A 24,600-nucleotide genomic window follows, 5' to 3' on the forward strand; every position below is an offset into this window, starting at 1 on the left:
GCCCCCTTTCCCCTCACAGTCCCGCCCTTTCCTCACCCCCTTTCCCCTCACGGTTTTCCCTTTCCTCACCCCCTTTCCCCTCACGGTCCCGCCCTTTCCTCGCCCCTTTCCCCTCACGGTTCGCCCTTCGGGAGCGGCGATTGTGTGGGGCACTATGGTGTCTGTACAAAGACAGTACAGTCCCATTCGATCCCAGTATGGTTCCAGTATGATCCCAGTATGATACCAGTACAGTCCCAGTCACTCCCAGTAGGATCCCAGTAGGATTCCGGTAGAGCCCAGTCCCTCCCAGCGCTGCCGGGGAAGAGGAGGGGGAGGGACGAAGGCGGAGCGGGAGGTGGGCTTAGGGAGGAGGAGGAGGTGGAGGAGGAGGGGTGGGAGAGGAGGGATGGAAGAGGAGAAGGAGGTGGGGATAGCAAGGAGGAGGAGGAGGAGGAGGAGGAGGAGGGGGAGGAGGAGGAGGGGGGATGGAAGGGAAGGGATGGAAGAGGAGAAGGAGGTGGGGACGGGACACAGGAGGAGGAGGAGGAGCGATGGAAGATGAGGGATGAGGGAGAAGAAGGCGGTGGGGTTAGAGAACAGGTGGTGGGGGAAGGAAGGGCAGGGAGACAAGGGCAGGGATGCAGGAGGAGCGGGAGGTGGGCTTAGGGAGGAGGAGGAGGAGGAGGAGGGGGGATGGAAGAGGAGGGGCGTCAGGAAGAGGAAGAGGAGGTTGAAAGGCAGATGGAGCAGAGCAGAGAGAAGCGCGCGGTCAGCCCTGCCTGAATTCGCAGCCCCCACCTGTGGGATCATCGCCCCCCATCCCGCAGGTGAGCGGGGAAGGGGAGCTCGGGCCAGGTCTCCTGGGGGGTGTCACGATCCGCTGGTAGCGGGTGTCGTGATGGTTCCTTAGCCGATCTCAAAGTGCAAAAGACAAACAGCAGGGGACTATCAGTTTAATCACAACAAATGCACTTTTATTAGGGGCCTGAACAATAAATGCCATAGTGGGGCCAGAAAAGAAATAAGAAGGATAGAGAGGGAGAGAGAGGAGAGGGGGATGGGAATAGCTGCCAACACAGGCCAGATCCTCACTGGTCTGGACCATGAGGATCCGTCTTGTTGGGCTGGGGAGAGTCTGCAAAGTCCTGCCCAGCCCAGGGGTCCAGTTATAGTCCACAGAGGGAAAAGGGGGGAACATGCAGAGCAATGAGAGTCTATTGAAATTGCTGTGGGGGGAACAGGCAAATCTACTGAAAACCATCTGGGCAGGATGAACACAATGAAGAATAAGTCCATTGAAGTTACTTGAGCAGAGCAGATCATGTCATTCTCCCCCCCACTCTCTGTGGTGGGGGTCTCAGTCTCAGTCCTTGGGGAGAGGGTTCTTGATCTCTGTCACGGTTGTAATGAGGCAGGTGAGGGGTCTGCAGTGAGAGACCACCAGGGTCACCCCAACAGTTCATTCAGCTTAAGGGTGGAGAGTGGAGTAGGCACTGCAGCAGCCGCCCTGTGCTGGCTCCATGCCGGGTCTTTGCCAAGTCCTGGCCAAATTCTTGCCAAGTTCTTGCCAGGCCTGGTTGGGAACAGCTGCCGTGACAGTGCAGTGGCTGCACCTGCACTGTTGCCTTCTCCAAGCCGGAACTGCAGCAGGGGGGTTTTTCCTTCTCGTGGCAATCAGCAGACAAATGGGTGAGGGTCTTCAGACGGCCTCTTACAGGAGGGGACAAAGGGGACCCCGGGAGGGCACAGGGGCTACTGCAGGAGGCCACAAGTGCCATGAGGTCCCTGACACCTCCCCATCCCCTTCCCAGTTGCTGGAGCAGCAGGCCACTGAGGTGACCATCCTGGGCGAGCTGGTGGCCACCACGGCCAGTCTGGACAGGGACATGATGCTGGGGCTGTGTCCCCAAGGTACCTCACCCGGCCCTGGAGAGTTTCATTGATCTCCTCCATGACACCCTGGCCCAGGTCAGTGTCACCTGGTGGCGCTGCGATGTCACCTCCCTGGGCTGGGCCCTGGCCACCCATGAGAGCACCCCGGGGGTCACCTGGGACCTGGTGACAAGCGCGGCCAGTGACTGGTGGGGGCTGGTGGCCACGCTGGTGCACAGCTGGTTCCTGCTGGTGGAGGAGGCCACCGAGCTCTGGGACGCCTGCAGGGACGTGGCCATTGGCCAGGCCACCGCTGTGGCCGTAAGGAAGGCCATCAGAGAGGCTGTGGAAGGGGACACGGGAGAGGCCATAATAAAGGCCATGGGAGAGGCCATGGGATGGGCAATGGGCGAGGACAAGGGAGAGGACATTAAAGAGGACATTGCAGAGGACACAGGAGAGGCCGAGGTGGCTCCAGCCAGCTGGTTGCCATGATGTGGCAGCAGGCAGAGGTGACCCTGGGGCTGCTGGGGGACTTGGTGGCCACTTGTGACGAAGCCACTGTGTTCCCCTCGGAGCTGCTGCGCCAGCTCGGGGACGTCAAGGCCACCCTGAAGGGGACAAAGGAGGTGTCTCCTGATGTCCCAAGGGACTTGGTGGCCAAGGTGGCCAAGGCTGAATGGCTGTGGGAGGCCAGCTACTGCCTGGCCACACGTCACCTGCTGGGGTCATTTGGGGACATCAACACCCTCATCTGGAGCTCCTGTTGTGACCCTGATGCCCCCTGTGGCTGTGTGGTGGCTGAGAAGTGCCAAAGAGACATGGAGGACATCCCTGAGGCTGCTTCAGGACATTGGTGTCACTGCTGTGATGTCATCGGGGCGGTGACATCAAATAAAACATGGGATTAAACAAAGCTTTTTTATCTCTCATTAAACTTTTAGAAACCTCAAAGAGTGAACTTTGTTTTTTACGCCTGGCTGGGATTTGGCGGGGGGCGAGGGATTCCCGGGCAGCTTCTTCTGCTGAGCACTGACCCCACACCTGGAGGCACCAGGACCCCTTTAAGTGCCCCCAACCCCTCCTCGAGCATTGCCACCTCATTTTTGGATCCGGGATTTGGGATTTGAGATCATTTAGGATTGGATTTGGGTATCCAGCAGGATTTGTATGTCAACTGTTTCCTTTAATCCCCTGGCGTCCTGGAGTCTGAGCAAGGCCTGAAGAAATTAGCTTCTTCTGATAAGAAGCCATAAATTCCTCTCCTTTGGAAGATTGAGGTGTTCCTTGAAGTGAGTATCTCATTCCTAAAAAGAAAACTCCCCCCACATACATAATCTCTATTTTAATATTATGTTGTAACCTAAAACTACGCTTAACACAATATGTAAGAGAATTAATACAGCATAAACTTTCTAACATGACACATATAATATTCATTGTACACTTGCGAAAAGCCAATCATAAATATGCATTTGTCACAATCCCTCCTCCTATTCTTTATAAATCATTTGGCTTGAGCAATATTTCTTATCCTCTTGCATTCTTTGGACTCTGTTGGTAATCAAATAAAACATGGGATTAAACAAAGAAGAAATATCAAAACACTTGTAACACATAAAAGGAAGAATCCTAATTTCTTCCACCATCCCATTCTCAATACATTACCCCACCTGTTAGTTTTTAACATTATTTTCCCTTTGGTTGTTTTTGGACTGATACCAGGGTCATAATTTTTTTCTGATATCCTTTGTTTTTTCCAGGATGACGCCCTCATTGCCATCTATTTTCAACAATCTGTACACCCCATTCTTTAGCCAATAAATAGCGCAAAGCCAACCTATTTTAATACACTGCAGTTATAGTTTGGCTTTGCTGACTCAATATTAATTCCAGTGCCTGAGCAGCTTTGTTTGTTATCTCCTCTATAACTGCTTGGAGTCCTATAATGCGATGCAGTATATAATTTGGGGTTAATACAGAGCTAGATTGCTGTGCTTGTTTTACCTTTTTTTTTTTTTTTTTTACTAATTGTCTCTTTACCGAATCTTGGACTATATGTCTAAGATCAAATGTAAAACAAATCCATCTCTCTCCTTTTGGACATTCCATGCCCCAATGATTACTACTTTTCCCTAAATTCCTTGTAATCCAATATTTTCCCCATTTTGCCTGCAGGTACTCAGTTTGGGTGGGTCTGTGGCTGTTGACATGGGTGTGTGTAACAAAAAGGAACTTTGGTTCCTTTCCGTGTAATACTTTCTGTAGCATTTGGGACACGATCTTGCTGGTATCTCAGAAGGGAAAAGACAACAAATGAGAGACAGAAACAGGAATGACAGAGGTCTGGCATGGCTTATACCCCCACCTCCCCTGCCTGTGGGGTTGCTTCCCACAGCAGGTACGTGTGATCTTCTCGGTGGTGAGCACAGTGCTCAGTCCAGGCTTGCCCTCTGTTTCCCTTGTCACTCCTTTTTACTCATTTTTTTAGGCAAGTCCTTTTCGACACTCCTTAACTGTGGTTTCCTACTGTTCCTCAATTATCTCTCAGTCAACAGGCACTAATAATCCATCCACAAAACAATGTTATTACTTCAGTTGTTTTGGGTTCTATCTGTATAGGGAATTGATTCAGTACTCGATACCTCTTGCAACAAGAACATAGATTTTGTGAGCTACAACACCAATTATTCCCATAATTTGAACATTCACTTGTAACCCAGCTAGCGTGTCCAGTATTGGGATGAATCACATAAAATATACAGTGTAGTACTGATGGCAATTTCCCTTCTTCCCTGTACAAGCCACAGGCTGAGGCCAGGCTATAAGAACTCTTTGACTGAAACACTCCCGATCCTCCTGTTTGAAGTGGCAGTGTTCCTCTGCCAAGGAGGTGTCGGAGGCGTCTCAGGGTTTATTCAGGCCGGGCTTAGAACAAGTGATGCAAGCTTTGCCTTATTTCTCAGTGAGGTGTTGTTCTTTTTACCTGCCTTGGATCATTTAGGTCTTCCCAAACCATTACCACCCAGTCCTGGTTGGAAGTCAATTTGGTATCACCCAGTTTAGATGTGATATCCATTCCTCAAGTTTCTTCACAAGTCCTTTGGTTTTGCTGGCATTAATTGACCCTCTTTCCATGGTTTGGATTACTGCTTCAGTGGTACCTGGAAAGGATTTCTTAATAACACAGTGTTAAAAGAAAAACAATACTGCATGAACTTTTACCATTAGTTTTCTTTAAAATTTTCTGAGTTTAACTAAACTCTTTTTCTACAGCCACTTCTTCTTCTTGTATCCAGCTGTGTTAATATCTGCAGAGACCAATTCTTCTTCCTGTGAGCTATAATTAGTTAAATAAAAAAGACCAGGCCAATTTTAACATGAGATGTATCACATCTCTTGCCTTTTACTTTTTGGGTAACATTTAACTGTTTTAGTCTTACAGACTTTAAGTCTTCAGAACAAAAGCCTTCTCTTCTTAACAACAGCAATCAGAAAGAAAAAAGAAATCTTGCTTAAGACAATAAACCACTTTGTGAGAGTCACAATCTCTGCCTTGATCTTATCTCTACTGGTGGTCCTGTTCACAGCCTTGGGTTTAACTCTGTCCTTCCCCACTTCCCCCCCTCCTTGTTGTCACTCTGCCTAGCAGGAATGGGGGAGAACTTACAGATAGCTGTGGCTGAGGGGACCTTGGGGGTGTATTTCGCTCTCCCCTTCGCTCTCTTTCTCTCTCTCTCTCCCTTTCTATCTCTTTCTATTTCTTTTTCTCTCTTCACATTTCAGCAGCCACATTCACATATCAGTCCACTTTCTAACATTAATCCCACATCCTGGAGACGTGAGTCTGCCAATCACCTCTCCCCCCTTTTTCAACTTCCTTACAAAGTAAATTACTTTTGTTATGCGTGTTCTGCAGGCCTGTAATTCACGGCACCCTCCACCAAGGCTACCAGCCACTCACAGCTGACAGTGCAAAAATAAAGACTTGGTTTGCTATCACAATTTTTCCATTCACAAGCTTGAAAAGGTTGCAGGAACAAAGTAAACAACAACTTACTTCCAAAGTGACCCTGCCTGCACCAAAACAAATTTAAGGCAATGCTAGTTAGTGCAATGCAATTTGCAACGAAGCCAAGGTTTGATTTGGGAAAGCCATCTGAGGACACAGAGCATGAGTTTTACAAATCTGTATTTTGAAGAGGGAATGGACAAAATATGAATAGAGTTGAGGGCAGGGGGAGGACAGCAAGTGAGGAATTTTTCTCTGCAATACTCTCTTTTCGACTGCCAGGAAACACTCTAACACTCTCTCCAAGGAGATAAAGAAAAGCTCATAAAAAACAATCTACATTACATATACTACCATTCATCTACATTTACTCACTTTTATTTTTCACTCACTCTCACATACAACAACAAGATACTTTTTACTTTCAAACAGTCTACATTACATATCTACACCCTGAGTGCTGTTGGAATGTTAATCCCTCAACCCAGCAGATTTGAATCCTGGATGCTCTTGGGCACTCTTATCCCTCAATCCGGCAATCCACGGGGGTTCCTCTTCTTCCTAAGATCCAGTCCCAGTTTCTCTGGGAGGGATTCTCTCTTTTTTTATCACTCCCTTGGTCTCTTTACTGGCCGTTTTTCACATGAAAGAGACGAAAAGCAGCATGAGAGATTACAGCAATCACTTGGCAAGTCTGGGATACCCAGCAGCTTCTGTCACACACATTCATTCCCCTCTTATCTGCCCCATCCCAACAAATACTCACCTATCCTTTGTCCTTGGGTCTTGGTTCTTCGTGTACACTTTAGTCTTGGGGCTAATTACTGTGGTTTTAGGGAATGCTTTCCCTTTTCTTTGTTTTATTGTCTCCTTTTGCCCATAGATCATAACCTGTGTCTGGTCACACACCAGGGGAACAGAGCGAGGCTGCCTAAATAGGGCAGGACCCGTCTTCCTCACCCTGACTCTCCCAAGGCCCTGGCAGAGAGGTGTTAAAAACCATCCTTTGCTACCATAATTGTGAAAAACGCCAATCACTTGGCTGTTAAATTTTTAATAATAATAACATGATTATTAAAATAGTAATACAATTAGAGTAATAAAAATTTAGAGTTAGGACAATTACAAGACAATAAAAAAGCAAATAATTAAGGATGTCCAGATGCTCTGGGGCACTTAAGCCACAACAAGCATACCTTGTGAACAAAGGAATCAACTCTAAAACTACAGTATTGCATATTCATATCTCCTTCATGGTTATGCATACATTCTATTTAAAACAAGAAACTCTGTCTGTTATATGCCAACTATTTCCTTTAAACCCCATGGCGTCCTCGAGTCTGAGCAAGGCCTGAAGAAATTAGATTCTTCTGACAAGAAAACCATAAATTCCTCTTCTTTGGAAGATTTAGGTGTTCTGTGATGGTTATGTCAAAGCGAGTATGTCATTCCTTAAAAGAAAACCCAGATACATAGTTTCTATTTTAACTACTAAAGCTTCAATTTAACTACACAACTACATTTACAGTACTATTAAAATGTTAATACAGCACTACTATTCAAACTAACATATGTGCATTTTTCACCTTGGGCGTCTGGTGGAGTATCCCCGGAAAGTGCCCATCTCTGCAGGGAGACACTTGTTTTCAATTGTAAATTAGGTCTTTCTTTCTCTGTCATCTGTGGTTTCCAGTCTTTCCCGGCTGGGTCTTCAGGTCTTTTAAAACTTTAAGAATCTTTTTCTACTAGCACAACTGACTTCATGTATATTTTACATAATCACGAATTATTCCATAATTTATATTATAATGGGGCTGCACAGATCCCCCTGCAGGTCCGTGGGGATGCAGAGATGCCCCTGCAGGTCCGTGGGGATGCAGAGATCCCCCTGCAGCCCCTGGAGGAGCCAGGCTGGAGCTCGGGGATGCCTGAGAGGAGGCTGTGACCCCGCGGGCAGAGGGGCCCCGCTGGAGCAGCCTGGCCTGGCAGGACCGAGCCCGTGGCACAGTGACCCACGCTGCAGCACTTGGAGGGGGCTGTGCCCCAGGGGATGGACTCGGCTCGGAGAAGTTCCTGGAGAAGTCTCGGCTGGGAGAGAGCGCAGGGTGCAGCAGGGAACGACTCCTGTCCCTGAGCAGAGGGAGAAGCCGCGGGGGATGAGCTGAGCACGGCCCCATTCCCTGTCTCCTGCCCTGCCGGGGGAGGAGGTGCAGCTGGGAGCAGGGAGGCGTGGGGAAAGCTGCATTTAAGGCTCTGCACTGACTTCTCCTTATCCTGCTCTGAGTCTTTGGAGTTTTCTGCCAGAAATCTCTCCCCTCCCCCGCTCACCCACAGGGCTTTGGGCAGGTTTCCCTTTTTGGGGGAAATCAAAGCGAAGCACCGATGCACTAATGAGGGGCAGGAGAAGGGAGGCTCCCGGGCTTCCCGCAGAGCCGGAGGCACGGAAGGCGCAGGGCCGGGAAAGCCGTGGCGGGAGGTGCGGAGAAGTTTGTTTGTGTGGGCAGCTCAATCCCGCCTCGGGCCCGGGCCCGTCCCGGGGCTGTTGCTCATCTCCGGCTTTGCCCTCACGCAGCGCGGGGGGCCCTGAGAGCGCGGGGCGAGTCTGGGCCGTGCGCAGAGCCCGCCCCCAGCTCGCTGCCATTGGCCGCTGGTGCCGTCAGTCGCGGTTGCGGCGCGCTGATTGGTGGGAGCGGGGCGCAGCACGGCCCCGGCGGCGGGCTGAGGGCGGCCGTGGGCGGGCAGCGGCGCCATTGGCGCCGGGAGCGTCTGTGCGGGCCCGGGAGCGGCGGCAGCGGCCGGAGCGCGGTGAGGCGGCGTCGGCGGAGCTCGGAGGCGGCCCCGGCGCAGGTGGGAGCCGCGCTGGGTTCTGCGGGGGCTCGGGGCTGGCTGCGGGCGGAGGGGGCGGCAGGGGGCTGCGGCGGGTCGGTGGTGCCGTGTCCGGCCCGTGCTGGCCCCGGGCTGAGGGCGCGGCGGGAGCGGCTGCCCGCGGTCTCCTTCCCGCCGGGGCCTGGGCAGGAGCCGCTGCCGGAGCAGCGCTGGCTCGGCCCGGCTGCTGTGGGTAGGACAGAGGGGGCTGCCCCGCGGCCGGGAGCGTGCGGGGAAATTCCCGTCGCCGGAGGTTTCTGTGGCCGGAGGAGAGCGAGGAGTCCTGTAAAAGTGACTTTATTGCCGAGCACGGGGAGAGGCCGTGGGGCATTTGCCGTGCGCTCTCTGCCGTGGTTGTAGTCCGCAGCCTCCTTTTTATCCTCATTTTCCCGGCCGCATCTCCCTCTGCCTTTGCCCACGGGCTGAGGTCCTTGGAAGGTTCAGACTTCCCGATGCGCCTGCTGCCTGTCCTCGTTAATATGCACCCTCCTTTTGTATACCAGCCGATATTCATGGCTCTGTTAAGCCTTTGTTCTCCTGGAAATTCGGGAATTTAGCGGGACTTTGAGAAATTGTGTGGCTCAATTTGTGAAATTTATTGGAACTGATGGTTTTCCCCGTTACTTCCTTATCTACAGTTGCCTGGCCCTATCACCAGGCAGATTCACTCCTCGACTCTGTTTTCTTCTTCCCGGGTCCTCTTTGGTTTTGGGATTATTCTCGGTGCCCTCATTCCCTGTCCTTTTGTAGCCGTTTGTGGATCAGGAGGCCTGGCTGCCACCTGCATCCCCTGGCTCAGCTGCTGGATGAGCTGCACTGCCAAGGTGTGGAGCATGGTAAAAAGATGAGAGTTTCTGCAGCACAGAAGAGGAGAAGCAGCATTTGTTTAACCCCTGGACTGCCCGGGAGCCACGAAAGTGTGTCCCATTCCCATCCTTTCCATGTTTGGACCAACACATAAACTGTTCACCTACTTCTTTTTTTATCTTTTTCACCACTTTACCTCTGTCATCTCTTTGCCAACAGCAGTTTAGTTTAGTTCTCCAGTTTAGTTTAGTTTAGCAATTTAGTTCTCCACACACTCCTCCTTTTTCTGCTCACAGATAATCTGATCTCATCCCGTGGTGAAATGTTGTGTTCCTCTTTCAGTGGCTTGATCAGCAGGAAGGTCAGGAGCTGGAGCTGTCTAGTTGCTTCTTCTTTTGAGGACAGCTTTTAATCTAATGATGCCATTGAAATGATAAACGGGTTCTGTCTCCTGATATGAATTGGTTTGGGTTCCCAGGGGCTGGTCCATGGTGTTGTAGAATTTGTTCTGGTGGCCCTTCATCTTTTCTCCATTTCTGGGTGCTCCCTCAGGCTGAGGCTGCATCAATGACTGCATTTTTCTAAATACATAATCAAATACTTGAATTCCAACTAATTTCTCTGAACTTGTTCTAGCAAAAACCCCAGTGCTCTGATACACCCTGTACAGCACAGACAGTGGCAGCAGATGTTGGAGTGGGCAGAGGGATTAACCCCCCCCCCCTTATTTTAGAGAAGTTTTCACAACATTCTCCATTTGCTGTTTCCCTTTGCAGCTTCAGCCATTTCTGTTTCAGAGTCAGATCCTCACCATGGGCTCTGCCTTCAGCTGTGCAGATTCCATCTGTGCAAGCAGGCAGAGCTTGGGGTGAGGGGCAGAGGGAATCAGCCAATTCCTGCCCCAGGCAAGAAGAGTCAGGTACATTGTCCCCACTCTGCCCGGCAGTGTTAATTTGCATTTCTAAAGCTCCTCCTGGGTTCCTGGAATGCAGCTTCTCTTCCAGAGCAGCCTCACGTGTGGCCCCCCCACAACCAGCTGATTTTTTTTTTCCTTCAGATCATGTGTTTACTGTTTATGGGTAAAAGAGTCACATTTAAATCTCTTCTAGTTTTGCGAAGTGCAGCCTAAAGGTGAACGTTGAAAAACGCAGACCAAAATTTTGGTATCTGTAAGAGCCACGTAAAACACAGACAAAAAAATTCCAAAGCAATTCACTTTCTTCTCCTTCACCTCGGAGTAAAAACTCATTCTCACATCCCTACCGAAACCTAACCGGCAATATAGAAGTGGGATTATTACAAAAAATACTCCAATGCTATAGACTTTGCACTGAAACTGCAGGAAAGAAAAAACTCCACCACTATGTTTAGTGGAAGAGTCAAGGCATTCCTTAATTCTGGCCAGGATGTGCTGCAGAAATCATTCCATCCCCACATAGCCCGGGTGTGCAGAAAAAATCGTTCCATGATACGTGGGTTTTACTCGATTTTTCCCTAACTTAATACAGTCTAAAGCAATCTAAATCCACTGGTTTAATGTTCTGTAGTTTCAAGTTGTGCAGATTTCTTTGCTTCAGCTGTTAATGAGGTGGGAAGTGCTGGATTTCCTTCTGAGCCTTTTGCAGACCAGGTGTCTGCAGCCCTGGCAGTGTCTGGGGTAGGTGTTGGTTGCTGTTTGCTGCAGAGGTTGATGTTTTGCTGCTGGGCATTATCTTTGTGGGTATCTTTTGGGCCATTCCCAGTGTGTTGAGATGTTAAACTCATCTCCATTGAGTGGTGTAACATCCCTTAACAAAACCTTTAACATTTCTTCCCCAGGGCCAAGGCAAAGCAAGCCTGAGTAGAGAAATCAAAGGTTAACAATGTTAAAGTCTATGAGCTGGTGTATTTTCCATCAATGCCATGGCAGGCAGGGCAGTGTGTGAGTGTAAGTGAGAGCCAGAGTGGAATTGTCCCGTGCTCTTGCCCAGCAGCTGTGGCAGGGCAGGCCCAGAGAGCGCTGAAGCTGCAGCAGTGGCAGCAAGGGCTGTCCCCGGTGGCTGGAGCTGCCAAAGGAGGGTGGCCAGGCCGAGGATTTCAGCAGAGGATGTGTGGGCCGATGTCCTGCTGGGATGTTGGCAACAGCAAAGTGCCAAGGCAGGCTCTGTGCCAGCCCAGCTTCCTGGGGGAGAGATTGCACCAGAGACAGGATTCTGGCCACAGACTGCTTTAAATGTGCATCCCTTATCTCCACCCTGCACTAGGAGGAGAATTCCCAGGGTAAGGAATTCCCGAGATCAATTCCAAGGGGAAATAATTGAATATCTGCCCTGGGTCTCGCTCTACTTCTTGCCCAAGCCAATGGCAAAAGCTGTACCCATGGCATCTTGGTTTCTATCCCAGCTTCCAAAGGTGTTTCTTTCTTTCCCCTTTCATTCTTTGTACCCAGCCTGAGCTCTGGGGGTGCCAGGGGTTCTGGAGGTCCCATTGTATTCCTAAAGCTGCCATAACCCCCTGGAGGATCTTTCCTGAAAAATGAGTTCTGCTCTCTGAGTCTGTTGCTTCCACAATACCTTTTATTGGAGTAATGTCTTTTAGAAATACCTTAATAAGTGATCCAGTGGCTGCTGAGCAATCAGAATTGCTTTTGCCCCCCTGTTAGGTGAGATGGTGTCACCAGAAGATATTGAAGCCTTCCTGCCCAGGGCATGTCAGTACCAGGCTCTTACAAGCACACACAGCTGTGCCGGTTGAGCTGACCATGGGGGGTAACCTGGGCTTTGTCTGATTCCCTTTCCTCAATAACACTGTGTCTTGGAACTCTTTTCCCTTCTGCTGCCCTTGAAGAGCCATCCACAAAGACATTTTCTGCCTCAGGCCAGGCAATGTCTCCTGAATCTCCCCCAGGCTGGGTCTGGAGCTGTGTCACTTGAATGCAGTGCTGGGTTTCTTCCCAGCCCCTCTGGGAGCTGTTCAAACAGGAGGCTGGGTTAAACCCTTCCCCTGTCCTCAGTTCTGAATCCTCCTGTGCCACTGAACAAGTTTCACACTGTAATAACCGAGCACTGCTCATCCATTGCGAGGCTCTTTTGGTTATCAAAGCTTGAACTTGATGGCAGACTGGAACAGTTGGAGATCCTGTTGTCATCAGGTTTTGGGCCTCGGTTCGTGTTGAAGCTGTGGCTCCACAATTCTGCAGGCAATGAGGTCACTCTGGCCACTGGGTGAAATATCTTGGCCCAAGGATTTCTTTTGGCATGGCCCTGTTGAACATTTACCTACATGTTTGATTTCATTTCTGAGTCTGGAAGACCCACAGCTGAGGCATCAATATTTTTGGGTTTTCATTTTCCTAAGTTTTATTCACTTTCTCCTGTCCATACCACAGCATGGAGGCTGTCTGGGGTTAAAAAGTCCTACAATGTTCTGGCTGGAAGAGAGAATCCTCAATCCAGGCTGTGAAATTCCCTGTTAATCCTCAAAATTTTTGCAGCTCCTTTTTGGTCCTGGGAAAAGTTACTTCTGAGATTGCCCTCACCCTCTCTGTGTGAATCCACCAGGAATCTTTAGGCCCTGCATTTCCCAAATATTTAACCCTTTTCTCCACCCTTTGCCTTGTTTTTTCTTTTCAAATACTCAAAGGCTTTTTCTACCACTTGTTCTTGTGCTCCTCACTGGAGCCATCTGATTCCCTGACTGGCAGAATAGGAGTGCTGTAGGGAGACATCCCTGGCTCCAAAAGCCCTGCCTTTAGCAGGGACTCCATACCAGGCTGTGAGCCCTTCCTTCCCTCCCCTGGAACAGGGTGTTGCTTTTAGCCCCCACTTGTCCTGGTTGCTGTAGAGTAATTTGGAGGGAATCCAAATTAAATTTTTCCTCTGGGGCTGCCCACACCTCTGGGTTCCTTCAGCATAGGCCTTGCCAGACATTTGACACAAAGGTACAGCAGCAATAGCCTCTGTATCACCTTTTACAATATTACAATGCCACCATCAAATTCCTTCCTAGTTAATAACAATCAGAGTAGGAAGAAAAAAAATCGGTTTATTTCAAACCTATCCCCCACAGCTCCTAATTGAACAAATGACACCAGCTCAGCTTTCCCATTTATTCCCTTAATAATGAAAACATTCCTTTCCAATTTTCCCCCCTTAGGTGTAAGATTCAGAGTGGATGGAGAGGCCCCTGTGTCCATCAGGAGATGCCTCCTCTGGATGCAGACCCGGCCTGGATGTTCTCCAGGGCTGCAGTGTGGTGGGTCCCTGGTGGGATGGGAGCTCAGAGAGCCCTGACAATCCATGTCCATGCAGGGGTGGACTCGCTCCTCCTGAGGGTGCTGCTGTCTGTGCTTGCAGTGTCCTTGTGGGCTGCAGCTGGAGCCCTGACTCCTTCCCAGGGGCTGTTTGGGTGGGCTCTGCCCTGGCCAGGAGGGCAATGCCTCTGCCAGGTGCTTGTGGCCGAGGCCGTCCCCTGGGTGCTGGGGCCCCCTTGGGCCCTGGGGTTGGTCCCTCAGGGGCTGTGGGAACTCTGCCATGGCCTTTGCCTTCAGCTTGGCCTTTTGCTCATCCCTCCTTGCCTTCAGCTGCTGTGCCTTTGTGCCCAAGTGCTGCAGGGCCTTCTTCTGCCACTCCTGCAGCCCCGGTCACTGCCTGTGGGTGCTCATCCTCTGAGAGCTGCTGAGCTTTCTGCAAAATCTTTCCTTTCTGCAGGGACCCAAACCAAATCCTTCACAGAAAATCCTGATCCTTCATGTACCATCATGTCATGTTTTGATGCTGGCACAATGCCTGTGTCCTCATGGAAATCCAGCTTCCCAAATAAGTGCTGTGAGATGCAATAAGGAACAGAGCAGAGCAGGCCTAAGCTTAGAAATAAAGGAGAAATAACTTTATCAAGCTGCTACTATAATAAAAGATACACACTACATCCAGAATTAAAACCTTCCAAAACATTCCTCCTCCCCGCACCCAAACTCCAGCAAATCACAGTGGGACACAACTTGGACCCTCAATCAGGTCATCACCTTTCAGATAATCAATACTCAGTCTATCAGGGGAGAGAGGAGTCTCTCTTGCACCACAGACCCCCAGGAAACACAATTGCCACCTCTCGTGTTTCCATGTCACACATGGCACTGCCCAGAGAAAATGTGCCAGTGTGACACTCTCCTTGCCATGTCACAGTGCCCTCACCGCCGTGCATGGACAGACTGCTCATAGGGCTCCTTTAAGGATGCTTTGCCAAGGAACAAAAGAAACAACAGTTCAGTTTTCATTTTGGGACCATAGTCCCCCCCCCATTTTCCTCCTCCCCTGGGGCTGAGGGTGCAAACGGAGATCTTCTTCCTGAAGACAGAGGGCATCACCACACCCTCCTCAGCTTTCCTCTGTTCACTCCATTCCTGTGCTGGAATTTGCTGAAGCAGGTCTCTTGGCTCACCATTGCATTCCCCTAAAGATGCAGTCTCTGTTGCAGGAGAAACTGGTTCAGTCAATGGCTTACAAGAAAAGTCCAGCCAAAAGCCACTCCATCATCTCCCCCCCAACCTTCTTTCCCTAACATCTCAGGTCCCAGACTGTCTCTTTTCTCTTTCAAGTGGAGAATGAGTAATATTTCACAAAGCTTTCATTTCCCAGGAAAGGGTTAAAAGTCTTGGACTCCCCTGACTCCTGAAATCTCAGCCCAAACCCCAACTCCCAGGGCTGGGCACCTCCCCCCCCCCCCCCCCCACCTTCCCCCCCTTCTCCTTCTCCTCTGCCAGTGAATTTCCAGGTGCCTTCAGGCTCTCTGTCTGTTTCCCTCTGGTGGTGTGGGGGCGTGGGGAACAAAGACATCTCAGGTTTCCTCCCCCTGGCCTATCCCTCCCAGGCTGCAGGGCTTCCATTCCCCCACCCAGCCCGTGGTGGGCGGGGGAGAGTCTGCACTCTGCAAAGAGACAGTTCTGCTGGGAGTTCTTGCTTTGAACCCTGTGTTCTCAGAGGCGTGCCCATGCCTTCAGTGGCCACTCCCAGTGCCAATATCCAAACCTGACCACTGATTGCTTTGAGACCGGCTGCCTGAGAAAATTCACTTCTATGTCCAACCATGAAAATCTGCGTTTCCCAGATGTTGCTTTGTTTTGCTCCTTGTGCTCAGGGTCCCCTGCACAGCCCGTGTGGCAGAGCCGGTGCCTGTCCTGCCGCAGTGTCCAAAGGCGGCCCCCCCGGCGGGCAGGGCCGGCAGCTCCCCGGGGCCGGGCAGCGGCCGGGGCGTCCCGCAGCCTCCTGGGGGCCGGGGGCCACTGCCGGCCCTGCCCGGGGCTGGTGGGCTCAGGCAGCGCCCGGCGCTGAGCCCCGGCTGCCCCACAGCCCCGGCCCGGCCCCGCAGCTCCCCACAGGCCCCCAGCCCTGCTCCCGGTCCCGCACCTCTGCGCCCGCTGCTGCCGCTGCCCAGCACAGAGAAACCCCTGACATCCTGACCTCCTGCTTTTCCTCTCCTGGAAACTGGGAATTCAAAGTATCAGCTGGCAAATTGTCAGGATAAGACCCTGCTGAAAAACATCCCAATCGTGAATATTTTTCTGTTCCTCCTCTTTGCCATCATCCTTTTTCTTACCACATAGATTCCTCCTGCTGCTTCTTGCCTGAACCATATTGCTGCACACTCCCCTTCACCCGATCCCTTCCCAGCACACCAACACCGTCCATCCCCTGTTGTCCAAATCCCTTCTCCCCTTCCCTTATTGCCCGCCTGGGTGTCCATGTCCTTAATTACCTCTGGGGGAATGTGCAAACTACCTCCACATTATCCCAAGGGACCCTTCAGAGACATTTTGGGATCATCATTCCTTTGGCCAGGACCCCTCAGTGGCTTTCCCTTTTCTCCCCTCCATGGGTGCCCTGCCATGTTCACTCCCCGAAGATCCCAGGGCACTCACTGATGAGATTTTCAGTGCTCTCTCCCTGCTGACTCTTCACAGACCCCCCTGATGTGTCACTCGTCTGTCTCCTGGTCACTCCCGGGTCCCCAATCAATCCCCGGTGCCGCCGCCAGCCAAGGGAGCCGATCACCCAAAGTGGGTGAGGCACCTTCAGCTGCACTCCCTGCCCCAGGGTGTGCGGGAAAATTGACATCACCAGAGGATTCTGTCCACAAAGCAGACAGAGGAGTCCTGTGAAACTAATTTCATTTCTAAAAATGGGAGAGGCCATGGGACATTCCCCATGGGATCTCTCCAATTGCTGGAGGACACAGCCTCCATTTCATCCTAATTCTCCTGGCCACATCTCCCTCTGATTTCCCCATTGGCTGAAGTAGTTGACAGCTACAGTTTTCCCAATCCACCTTCTACATACCCAACTTAATATGCTCCCTGCTTTTATATAGCAAATGATATTCATGGCTCTGTTAAGTCTTTGTTGTTTTTCTGGAAGTTCATTAATAGAGCAGGGCCTTGGCTGAGCAGCAGTCTGTGTCATCAATTAATAACATTTTCTGAAACCAAGGCTTCTCCTGTCACTTCCTTATGTACAGTTTCCTGACCCTATCTCCGAGCAGATTCAGAGCATCTGTTTGTAAAGACACTTTGCTCTTGTTCCTTTCATGGGGGTCCCCCGTTTGTGGGACATCCCCCCTGGAGCAGGGTGTCCCCTCTTTGCTGCAGGCGCAGCCCTCAGGCAGAGCTCAGCCAATCAGAGCCCGCGGCGCTGATGACTCACCAGTTGCCAGGCAGACTCGCAGCTCCCCGCGTTCCCCACCTGGACCCCACCTGCGCCCCCCCCTCGGCCCCATCGCCCCCCGAGGGGAATTTGGGGAGGTGGGAGTGGGGCAGCGCCAAGGCCGGGCCCCCCCGCGCTGTCCTGGCGGGAGCGGCTGCAGTGGGGACCGAGTGCGGGCGGGAGCGGCCGAGAGCCCAGCGCTGCCCCAGCCCGACCTGCCCCAGCTCCATCCCTGCCCCTCGGCTGGGATGCTGTGGGTCTGGGGGGGAGAGGGAGCCGGCAGTGGGTGCTGGGCCTGGGGGCAGGAGGAGAAGGGAAGGAGAAGCAGGCTTGAGGAACAGAATGGTCAAACGATGCAGGTGGCAGGAGAGGGTGGGATTGTGCAGGAGAAGGAGGAATAGCAGGAGGAAGAGGAGTGTGAGGAAGAGTAGGGACACAGGAGGAGGAGGAGGAGCAGAAAGAGGAAGCAGCAGAAGGTTCCACCCCTCCCTGTATCTGCAGCCTCCCTCCAGCCCCAGGAGCGTTGCTCCCCCCACATGCAGCAGGTGACTGTGGAGGGGGATCCAGGATTTTAACGGGGTGAATCATGGTGTTTCTGAGCTTTCTTGGGCTAAATGTTGGTGCTTTGGTTTTATGTGGCAGCTGAATCTTTATGTTTTGGAGGAGGTTTTTCCTGACTTATGCTGTTTGAGGAGTTTTTGATCTGTGTCTTGGAAGTTTGTAGGATTTTTGGGCTGAATCTTGGTGTTTTGGAGGTTCTTACAGACCAAAGATTCCCAATGACTTCCTGAGATGAACTTGGGCAAGGAGGAATCTCCAGTCCAAGGTGCTCTCCTCTTGTTTTTTTCCCCAAACCAGGATTTTTCATTCCCTGGGCGTGTCTGGATGGAGGAGGAGGAAAAGCCCTCGAGATGCTGCAGGAGGAGGAGCTGCAAACCCAGCCCAGGGAGCTGCATGGAGGAAAGAGCCCCCCTGAGCCAGGAAGGCGGGCGGAGATCCAGCCGGAGCTCGGAGCTGGTGGAGAAGTCTCATGGCAGGGAGAAGCCCCACAAGTGCTTGGAATGTGGGAAGGGTTTTAGTCGGAGCGACAACCTGATCCGGCACCAGAGGATCCACACTGGGGAGAGGCCCTACGAGTGTGGGGAGTGTGGGAAGAGGTTTCGGACCAGCTCTGATCTCCTTGTCCATGAGCGGATTCACACAGAGGAGAGGCCCTTCCGCTGCCCCGACTGCGGGGATGGCTTCAAGCACAACTCCAGCCTCACCGTGCACCGGCGCATCCACACCGGGGAGAGGCCCTATGAGTGTGCGGAGTGTGGGAAGGGTTTCAGACACAAGTTTGGCCTGATGGTGCACCAGGTGACGCACACTGGGGAACGGCCCTATGAGTGCTTGGAATGTGGGAAGAGCTTTGGGCAGAGCTCAGGTCTGAGAACACACCAGCGCATCCACACTGGGGAGAGGCCCTACGAGTGTCCCCAGTGTGGGAAAATGTTTCAGACCAGCTCCGATCTCCTCAGACATGAGCAGAGTCACACTGAGGAGAGGCCCTTCCGCTGCCCCGACTGCGGGAAGGGCTTCAACCGCAACTCCAACCTCACCAGGCACCGGCGCATCCACACCAGGGAGAGGCCCTACGAGTGTGGGAAGTGTGGGAAGAGCTTCTCCAGGAGCTCAAACTTGACCCAGCACCAACGGAGGCACCACTAAGGGAAGCCCTGTAAGTGCCCCGAGTGAGGGAAGAGCTTGGAGTGAGGGAAGAGAGTGAGGGAAGAGCTTGGTGCGCTGCTCCAGCTCCATCCGCCACGGGAGCATCCAGGCTGGATCATCCCCAGTGACCCCCGTTGGGCAGAGCCCTGGTGCCCCCGTATGGGGAATAAAACAGAGAGTAAAGCAATGGAGCTGATAAAGGGGCCCAATATCTGAGGCCTGACTGATCAGAAACTGTGGGAGACACAGACACAGTTTAAGGCTCCCTGGGCAAGAAGAGGGGACAGTAGGGGGTGGCAGGGGTGTGACAGAGGGGATGAGGGGGTGACAAAGGGACAGAGGGGACAGCAGAGCCCTCCAGGGAGGGGACAAAGGGGACCCTGGGAGGGCACAGGGGCCACCACAGTAGGCCACAAGTGCCACCAGGTCCCTGACCCCTCCCCTGTCCCCTCCCCAGGTGTCCCCGTACCAGCTGGAGTCACTGGTGAATGTGGTGGCCACCCTGGGTGAGGTGGCAGCCACCATGACCGGGTCACAGAGGGACGTGCAGCAGCTCATGTCCCCAGAGTCCTGCACGCGAACCTGAGGAACTTCACCTAGAGTCTCCGTGAGACCCTGGACCAGGCGATGTCACCTCCCTGGGCCACTGTGGTGTCCCCTCCCTGGGCCAGGCCCTGGCTGCGCTTGGGGCCACCCCAGGAGCCACCTGGGCCGATGTGAGAGCTGCGGCCTGGCCTGGCAGGAGTTGGTGGTCAGGCTCGAGGACAGCTGGGCCCTGCTGGCCTGGGATGCCACCGAGCTCCGCGACGCCTGCTGGGGCGTGGCCATCGCTGCCATCCGGGCCGGGGACCTGCAGAACATGGCCACCCGCAGGAGGACAGCTGGGAGCAGCCTGGGGCCACAGCCCAGCGGCTGAAGGTGGCCCTGGGCAGGGAAAAGAGGGCCTCAGCAGGGGCCACGCACAAGGCCCAGGTGGCTGCGGCCACCAACGAGGCCGTGGGAGAGGCCGTGGTGGCCAGCAGCTAAGCCATGGTGGCCACCAGAAGGGGACATTGGGCACAGGTGGCCCTGGGGCCGCTGGAGCGCTTGGTGGAAGAGTGTGAAGGAGGCAGGCGGTTCCCCGAGGAGCTGCAGCGCCGGCTCGGGGACATCGAGGCCATCCTGGAGGGGACAAAGAAGGCGTCCCCCGGTGTCCCTGAGGCCTTGGTGGCCGAAGTGGCCGAGTTTGGGCAGCTGTGGGATGCTGGTGCCTGCCTGGGCAAGGATCACCTGCTGGGGACACTTGGGGACAGCCACGACCTCTTGAGTCCCTGTGGTGGCTCCGGCGGCCCCGGTGGCCCCAGCAGGTGCGCACTGGCCCAGCAGTGCCAAAAAGCCATGGAGGATATCCCCGGGCTGCCGCAGCAATGGCACCGCTCTGATGCCATCAGGGACAGTGACATCATGGTGGACAGCGCTGGCGTCACCATCCCCTCCTCGCGCAGGATTTGAGACCAATTCGGGGAATTTTCTGGGAATTCTCATCGGCATTGTCCCACATGCTGATGGGAGTTTCTGGGATGACATTACTAGCCGCACCTGGGGACATTCTGAGAGCACTCAGAAGGCTTTTGCATTCCCCTGCTGCCTTTGGCATTTTTCTGCTTTTTCTATTGGGTTTGGCATTTCTCTATTGCCTTTTGCAGGTTCTTATTGACCCCCAGCATTTTGCTCAGGTGCTGATACTGATATTGATTATTGATAATCCCTTGCAGCTGCTCACTGGCGCAATAAAATCTCAGAGTTTGCATGGACAAGTCCAAGGCAGTGTGAGCTTTCTGCCAGGATTTGGGAATCCTTTACGGATCCAATTCTCACATCCCTGGGCCCCCCCGGTCCCGGCGCTGTTCCCGGGGGTCCTGCGGCTCTGGGGGTCAAAGGGGAGGGGGCGGAACCCCCGTGATGGGTGTGGGGCACAAAGGGGGGTCCGGGCTTGGTGCTCGGGGGGGTCGGTGCACGGGGGGGGTCAGGGGCACTGAAGGGGTGTGGGTGCGGTTTTTGGGGGGTCCCGGTGCTTGGTGAGGGGGGGTCAGTGCTCAGCAGCGGGGGCTGTCCAGGGACCCCCCGGCCCCCCCAAATCCCAGCCAGGTGTGAAAAATGAAGTTCACTAAGGGATTACTAAACAAAGTTTAACCAGGGATAAAAAAGGGTTTTGGGGCCCTGCCAAAGAACTTGCCCTCAACTTAACCCTTCGTTCTCCGGATCCGGTTCCTCTGCAGGGCCATGAACACACTCCTGAGTTTTGACAATATTCAAACACTCCCGGGAGGTTTGGATGTCCCAGGAACTCGTGTTTGGGTCTCACCTTGTGGTAGATAAGAAGAGGCGAACGGAAGATCTCGGGATGTGACGGAAAGAAAGACCCTTCCCCCTTCTCCCTGCCTCATGTTATCTATTAACCCCAAAGCATGTAACCACACCTAACCCAGTAGTTTTCCACTCCTGACTAACCCTAGAGACCCTACAACCCCCCTCTGATGTAGCAAAGTCCCCCAAGACTATTTAAACCCATGAGATAAGATAATAAAGGCTTTCGACCGTCAACCACATTGGTGTCTGTGTGTGTCGTTAGTCCGAGTGGCCCGGGCGAGGCCGGGCTGCCGTGCTGTCTTCTTGTAACCAGGTCGCCATTGTCTTTCATAAAGGCAACAAATCTGGTGCCGAAACCTGGGAGAAGAAAAATTTGCTCGGGTAGCAGGATACGCCTGGACAGGGGCAGCGGCCGGAGCAGTCAGACCGTATCTTGGCGCAGGGAGACGTCCCAGGACCCGCGAGCGTCATGGACAGCATCGCCAGGGTCGTAAGTGTGATTTATACGCAATGGGGTATCGAGTGTAAGCTCAAAGACTATTATCTTGCTATAGCAAAGCTGCTTGATCTTGGTGCGACCGAACGCCCAGTGGATGTTTTACATCCGGGAATATGGGAAAAATGCACAGCCATGCTGGCCAAGGACACGAAAACCTCAGGCAGTGGCAGAAGCCTTAAGGCGTGGGGCAAAGTAGAGAAAGCCCTGCACAAAGCAATAGAAGAGCAGGAGACATGGAGCGCGGCGCGTACGTGTTTATTAGTTAGACCCGGGCTCGGGGTGGGGGCGGGAGCTCAGACCGTCCCTGAGCACGATCCGCCCGGGAACGGAGACCTGGGGGGGCCCGGCGCGTCACCCCCTTCCCCGGATCAGAGCCCAACCCCCGCCGCGGAAACCCCCCGAAAAACCACGGCTTCCCCGTCCGTCCTGCCACCGCCGGTCAGGGACCCGTTGCCGGAGGTGCGGCAGCACGCGGAATGCTTTTGGCAGGGGCTGGCAGGGGAAGCCAGAGACGCAGAAACTGCGGCTCGGGTGGAGATGCTAACCACGCCGCCACCTTACCCCTTTGAAAATGGCGCTGGCCGCCAAGGAGAGGGGCGGGGCGCGGGCGGTCTCGGCGCAAAAACCCGGAAGGCGCGCGGTTTCAGGGACGCGTGTGCGCAGGAGAAAGAGGAGGAGAGCGGCAGAGGGCAGAGAGCCAATCGGCAGCCATGCCTGACGCCGCTACCATTTAAGGGAGAGACCTCCCCCTGCAGGAGGCGCGGCGAGCCGGGGGGGCGGGAGCGGTGCCACCCCCGCGGGGAGGAGCGAGCTTGGAGCCGAACAAAAAGGCACCGAGCCCCGGAAGTGCGCTGGCATTCGACTTCCGACTCGGAGCCCGGCAGCAGCTCCGCCGGCTCAGAGGAGCCGGCGGGGGCCGGCCGGAACTCCGAGACGGAGAAAACAGAGCCAACACAAACTAAGACAAAACCGAGTAAAGCTCTAAGCCGCACCGAAAAACAACTACAATACGAACCAGCCCAGTTTACCAGCTGGGGAAAAATATCCTTTTGGGGCTGCGGGAGAAAAGGGCATCTCGCCAAGGAATGCAGGTCCCGGCCCCAGGGAAACGGGACGGGACGGGGGGAGGGGCGTGCGGACCGCACTCAGCCTCCTCCCACCGCAAATACAAGGCGGCCCATCTATGCCAACCCCCAGTGGGGCGGGGAGCCCTTATACCTCATACCCCCGCCGGCGACACAATTGCAGAGTCTCCAAACACAGCCTGCGGTACCTTCGTACCCACTACCACCGCAAGCAACGCCTGTACTGCAGGGTCAGCAGGGGAGGCCCCAGAATGGGACCCCTGGATGGCCCTGGCCATGAAAAAAGGGAAAGAGCCCCCGAGGGTGTGGGGGACATGCCGCCTTTATAGCAGTCAGGACCCCCATGTAATAGAGCTTCAGCTTTGGGCAGACACAGGAGCAGACTGCTCGATCTTGCCCCAAGCCCTGTGGCCCCAACACTGGCAATGCAAAGAAGTCCCCCCAGTGAACGGAGTGGGAGGGCCGTCCCGAGCTTGGAAAAGCACCCAATTTATAGCTATAACGCTTCATATAAAAAAGAGGACAGAATCAGGTGGTGTCCACTCAGGTCAATCAAACCTGACCTTCAGAACGAAATTAATGGAAAACTGTGAGTTTCAGTTTGCAGGACATGCTTGTGGACCGTCCCATGATGCATACACCCCTGCTCCAGAGGGAGATGACGGACCACCAAACCGTCAGACAAAACCCGAGAGTCCCACACCGGTGAGACCCAGACATGCACAGTGTCTCTGTGCAATTTTGCTGTTGGGGCTTGTGGCCGGAGGGCAAGCCAACCCAGGCCACTACCCTCACCAGCCATTTAGGTGGGTCATGCAACATCTTTCAAGTAACAAGGTGTTCAAAGAGGTCACCACAGCGAACACCCCATCCTTCGTGTTCCACATAGCCAACCTGTTTAAAAGCTACCTTTCTAACCCTAAGCGAAACCAAATCGAACCTGACTAACCCCTGTTAGTTTTGCTATGATGTTAAACCCCCTTTCTACGAAGGCGTTGCTTTAGACACCCCCTTCAGTTACTCCACAGCCAGTGCCCCCCACCAGTGCAGATGGGACACCCCCCGCAGAGGAATCACCCTGAGTCAAATCACAGGACAGGGCAGATGTTTTGGCAATGCAACCTTAGCAAAGCAGAAAGGCAACTTCTGCACTAAAGTTGTCAAGCCCAACAGAAAAACCAATAAGTGGGTGGTCCCATCCGCATCTGGGATGTGGATTTGCCAGCGATCCGGAGTGAGTCCTTGTGTGTTCCTTGCATAATTTAATGACTCTATCGATTTCTGTGTCCAAGTTCTGATTGTCCCTAGGGTCCTGTACCACTCAGACGAAGAGATATACCACCTTCTCGAGGAACCTGACAGACTTCACAAAAGAGAAATAATCACAGGTATAACTATCGCAATGCCGCTCGGCCTGGGAGCAGCTGGCACAGCCACGGGTGTCTCAGCCATCGCAACCCAACAGCACGGACTCTCTCAGCTGCAAATGACCATCGACGAGGACCTGCAGAGGATCGAGAAGTCCATCTCCTATCTAGAGAAATCAGTCTCTTCGCTTTCAGAAGTAGTTTTAGAAAATAGGCGAGGACTGGACCTCTTGTTCATGCAACAAGGAGGACTGTGTGCAGCCTTGAAAGAGGAGTGCTGCTTTTTTGCAGATCATACGGGAGTTGTTAAAGACTCCATGGCAGAGCTCCGAGATAGACTGGCTCAGAGAAAGAGAGACAGGGAAACCCAACAGAG

At 53.3% G+C, this 24,600-nt stretch overlaps 1 protein-coding gene across 1 annotated transcript in view; it reads left to right on the top strand.

The window, feature by feature from the left end:
* Window positions 1-24,600, top strand: part of LOC101233579 (uncharacterized) — a 376,722-nt gene that overhangs the window by 273,549 nt on the left and 78,573 nt on the right. Inside the window, exon 14 of the mRNA XM_072921324.1 lies at window positions 18,342-18,903. Coding sequence (XP_072777425.1) covers window positions 18,342-18,903 — 562 coding nt within the window. The remainder of the gene's footprint in view (window positions 1-18,341; window positions 18,904-24,600) is intronic.

This window comes from Taeniopygia guttata, chromosome 36 (assembly GCF_048771995.1).
Source record: "Taeniopygia guttata chromosome 36, bTaeGut7.mat, whole genome shotgun sequence".
Lineage (NCBI taxonomy): Eukaryota > Metazoa > Chordata > Aves > Passeriformes > Estrildidae > Taeniopygia > Taeniopygia guttata.